This window comes from Lissotriton helveticus, chromosome 2_1, assembly GCF_964261635.1.
Source record: "Lissotriton helveticus chromosome 2_1, aLisHel1.1, whole genome shotgun sequence".
NCBI lineage: Eukaryota > Metazoa > Chordata > Amphibia > Caudata > Salamandridae > Lissotriton > Lissotriton helveticus.
Window position 1 is genome coordinate 2,020,697,021 of NC_136059.1, and position 5,176 is coordinate 2,020,702,196.

At 34.1% G+C, this 5,176-nt stretch overlaps 1 protein-coding gene across 5 annotated transcripts in view; it reads left to right on the forward strand.

Annotated features, from left to right (window-relative positions):
- GRIA2 (glutamate ionotropic receptor AMPA type subunit 2) overlaps window positions 1–3,869 on the forward strand; it is a 512,702-nt gene extending 508,833 nt beyond the window's left edge. For 3 of the 5 annotated variants that reach the window (XM_078676989.1, XM_078676984.1, XM_078676985.1), the window contains one exon: window positions 955–3,869. In XM_078676989.1, coding sequence (XP_078533115.1) covers window positions 955–1,119 — 165 coding nt within the window. In that variant the 3' untranslated portion in view covers window positions 1,120–3,869. The remainder of the gene's footprint in view (window positions 1–954) is intronic. The other 2 variants (XM_078676987.1, XM_078676986.1) reach the window with 1 other exon arrangement.
- The last annotated feature ends 1,307 nt before the right edge of the window (window positions 3,870–5,176 follow it).

Here is a 5,176-nt window from a genome sequence, read left to right on the forward strand (position 1 = left end):
GAATTCAATGTGTATGGCAGGGGAACCACCTTAGAAAGGGAGCTGCAGGCTGAGCTTAGAATTGTGAGAGCCGCCATCGAAAAAATCAAGTGCACACCCTCTTGAGAGCCATGTGATGTGTGCCTGCCAGGTGGTTGGAATGTCTACAGTACACTTTATTTCTCCAAGTTATTAATTGATGTATGATATAAATAATGTATCCCATAAATTATCTATTTGACTTTATTTTTCAAATTACACCCATTGAGCACTATTGTGTCTGATCCTAGTTTAACAAGGTATTTAAGGGTCTGCCTCTGTAGATCCTACATCCACAAAATACTGAGACATGCAGGATTTGGTTTGGAATGCATGTTCTGAATGTTATGCCATATGCCTGTGTTACAAATCTGGAATAGGAAATATTTATCAAGCAGAATGTCAGTATTTACTGGGTACACTACACACCTCAACTCCCTTCTAGGCAGCCATAATTTGTGTCTAAATTCTTTGTTCTAGCTCCCTTCAAGGCACTTATAATTGGTGCCTAATTCCTTGTTCCAGTATGGCATTTCTTTTAATTGGTTTGCCTTGTCATTGAATTAAACATTACATATACATTACTACATTGTTCCTCTTATATTTGTCATTTCCTTGGGCACAGTCACCATCATACTGCTGTGATACCTATTCCATATAATTTTTATCACTGTCCCCACAAGTTAGATTACATAAACACCTTTATGCAATTGAGGATGTGGTTCCTAGAAAGTATTTTCAGTGCATAACGCCATTACTGAATATCGTGGTTTTGTCTTACTAACTGCATCAATATTTGTACCCAGCTTCTTCATTCAGTGTGTTTTGTTTTAGTTTTGGAAAAATGATGGGCTGGTTGGGTATAAGCACATTGCTTTCCTAAAAAAAATTGAACTGCATTATAATATCTAATTTTTTTTCTCTTTCTTGCCCAAGACGACATTAGGTGATGCTCTGAGGAACAAAGCAAGGCTGTCAATTACAGGAAGTACTGGAGAAAATGGACATGTTATGACTCCAGAATTTCCAAAAGCAGTGCATGCAGTACCTTACGTGAGTCCTGGCATGGGAATGAATGTCAGTGTGACTGATTTCTCGTGATTGATAAGAACCTTTCGAGTGCCTTATACAATGGTTTTTCTTGTGCGTTCATTGTCAAAGTGGTGGGAGAAAGCATCCAGTATCTCGAAGACTCCTCTTTCATGTGAGACTTCTTAAATCACGGAGTTCATCATGAATCACGAAATGGATGCTTGGTCAAAACTAATTAAAGCAACACCATTTTCTACATGAGTTCAAGAGGAAGGATGACTGACATGCACAGCTAACATTGGAAGTACTGTAATCTAATTGAAGTCGATGTACAGGCAACACACCAGTTTCTGCAGCCACTGTTGTTACTCCCTTGATTCATAATGACTTAAGCACAGTTGACATCAACTGCATCAAGATGTGACATGTTTTATAAGAAAAAAACATTTAAAATATATGAAAAATATTTTTAGGTATTTTCTCAAAGGAAAAATGGCTTTTAAATAAATTTGCTTCCACATTAAACAGTTAAATACAAGGTAAAGTTTCAGCAAGGGGAAAAGTGCAAAATGGCTTTTGGAATCAATACTATATTTTTCAGAGCCAAATAAGAATATGACGGAGAGAGAAAGAGAAGTGCAACTAAAAAGGTTACAAATGTTACAATTTATTATTGTTATTATTACTACCCGTATAACCTATGCTTTAATAATCGGTGTTAATATCAAATTATTTGGCGATGCTTGACATTTGAATAAATGTTTTCCTATGGTTTTATTTTCAAATGGTCCGATTCCTTCTGCCAGCTTCTGTTTGGTAACAAGAGTTCATAGCTCTATTATTAATGTTTACCCTCTACTTACCATGAGCCCTGGTGTTGAGTGTCACCTGAAAAATGTAAAAGCATTTGACACTCCTGTGCCGTTGCCTTTGCAGACTAGCTTACATTATACTGGGAATGTGGAACTGTTTCACTTTACACCCAAAAAGCAAAGAATAATGCAGATAACCTTAAATGTATTTAATTATAGATATACATTGAAAACCTCACTCAGTCTCTTAGACTGCTACCATCCCCGCTTTGTGCTTGTGGTTCAACCCTGTTTTATACCACTGCATTTTTTTTCAACAGTTTGATTGATGTAGTGAATGATGGATTTCAGCGTACTTCATGTGAAACCCCACAGCTGCTAGAAGGGAATGATTTAATTTAGAAATGCTCTTCATATCACCAATGATGTCTGCCTCACTTGAAATATTATCTGCAAGAAAACATATTCAGAGGTTTTTTTAAATTCAGTTCTATAATTTTCTTCATCACCACTTGGTACGCAGACTATTCATTGCCACTGCAGCAGAGTCTGGAATATCAGCCTTTCAAAAAACAATTGCATTGCTTTGCTACACAAAGATTTACAGCATTCAGTTAAGACGATTAAGTCATCTCAACACAAGAGAGTGGGTTCTTTTCAATTGCATGTTAGCACCACTGAATTAAAAGCAGAACTCTAAATTTGCCAAGCCAAGCAAGCCCGGATTCAGGAAGTGCGGGTATTTCCTAGCTGTTTCTGCTGACATCGATCGCCTGCAATGCAACCCAATCAAGAATGTGAAGAAATATTTTGAGTTAATATTTTTGTTAACAGCAAAACTTGAATTTGCTAGAATGACCAAATTGCAGTGTCAATGTATGGTACTTGAACATGAAAAAATCTCAAACATATGAAATTTGTAAGTATTACTAAATTATACACTGTATAACTGTCAACTATAATCCACTTCTGGGCCCAATCATTGAAATTTAAAATTGCAAGTAATGTACTCTGTCATACTAAAATAAACACTTTGTATATATAACTTTGAAATGAAACTGTAAAATAATATTTTATTGTTTTTTTATAGTAATGATATAAAAATACTGTATATAAGGTAAGAGTATATACATTGCAGATTATGCTGACTGGTTAATGCACATCTTTCTTAACAACAAGCAGTACTCATAGTTTGATATCCATGTTTCGATACGTTAATACAGTATTCAATATATAAGAGATGTTTGTGTGTATTTAAGTGAAAATACTCAAGAGTGCTACCAGCAGTGCAAGGGTTTCCATTCGTTTTCTATCAAAAATATTATAAAAGGCATAACTGGTTATGAATTATTCTCGTGTACATTTGCAATTGTCTTTCTAGCTTCCCAGCTTATTTACGATATGTTAATTTACTGTATGGACTGTGGTGTGGATATTAACACAGAGCTGAACAAACACTTACCATTTGGAGATACTCTAATTCACTGCCAATTTTGTTTTATGTATCTCTACATACACTTATGGAGCTTGAGTTTTTCTGGAATCCTATGTGGCGACTTTTACTTTCTGAACAGCTGTAAACACTTCCTCCTGGGTCACTTTAAAAAATGACTTTATGAACATGTTTCAAATCAATATTGTTATCAAGTTTAACAAAATAGATCAATGATAATTTTTGAATATTTTACGTAGAAAATATTCTGCAATCAACAATCATTCACAGTCAAGTATTGATTAACATCCTTACCTGTATAGACATGTATACTGAAACAGATACTTAAGCCCAATTCACAAAGTGTTGTGCAGTGAACAAGTGTGTCTTAAACCCAGAAATTCAGGTGTGAACCATATACTACTCATTACTGCTTTATAAATTGGACACAAACGTACACACAAACACATCTCTTTTGTGTTATAAGAAGATATTGGGTAAACAGACCAATCTGACATTTGAATTGCGAATAATTGAAACAAACATTTTCTCAACATTAAACATATTAAATATAATTTAATACTGGTTTGGCATTCTCAATATCCTAATGTCTGGAAAAACATATTTCACTGTTTTATCTTGATTAATTCTATTATTGCTATAAAGGAGTCAAAATGCAACTTTGTGTGATTGATTCTGACTGTGTTGATGCTTCACAATTAAAGAATGATATGAAATTATTTTAATTGTTAGTATTGCAAACAATATCATCAGTTAGAAAAATTACCACCTCCTTGAGATTTTTCATACATTTCATAATGGTAATTTTGATATCTGGATTGGAACCAATAACACTTATGTTGTTATACAATGAGGTTTTGTTGCATGGTGAAATAGGTAGGCACTTAGATGGTTGGATTAACCAATCACAGGACCTTGCTATTTTAATGAACATTTTGATGGATATGTTTGATAATAACTGAAAAAAGAAAAAATTGTGTGAAATTTGTGAAGGCTGCAATATTCATGTTCAGCTCTGTAATTTTGTTTTTTTGTGATCGAAGTGCCTTTGAGAAGTGTACTTTGAAAAATTTAATAAAAGACCATTTTAAAACAAAAGCAAAAATTTAAAACATGTTGACACTCCTATTCTGAAGGAACCTGCATGTGTGACATTTCAGATAATTTAGCCTTGCAAAAAAAGCTTCCTTAAAAGACAGGACATTTTTGGAAACAGAAAACTAGACTACATTCACTTTCAGCGGTGCCCCTGTGGAGATTTCCATGCACATCACTGTCAAGGCAATTCACCAGCACTGGCTATTTTAGTAACTTGGAAGCCTGACAAATTTCATTACTATGTATACCAAGTTGAGTTTCAGTAAGTGGTTTATTGGAAAGAAATAACACTCTCACGGAGTACCTAATGAGTGACTAGTAATTTAGCATGTGGAGAATTTATTAAAAGGCTATACACATAATTTTGATTCATAAATAGCAATGGCATATATTTTACCTGCAAAACATGAACTTGTTACAGAATAGTATTTCTGTCCTAGTAGATTTCAATTTGTTGCCAATAGAAAGACACTCATTTAGCGGAAATTTTAGGTACAAATGAATGCTTCACAGGATTTACAGGTCATTGTGGATCTACCTCACAAACACAATGAAAAACATATTCTGAACATTGTGAAAAAAATAAAAGAAGAATTATCTCAATGGTTTTAACACCCTTCTTAATTTACAACCATTCATCTTTTCTTGTTATACTGCCCCTTTCACCTCTTTTCATTTTGTTTTTATGTTGGTCTTTAATTTATGCTGTTCTCCCCATTTCTGCATGTTGAGCACTTGTAAAACCTCAAATGCTATATTTTGG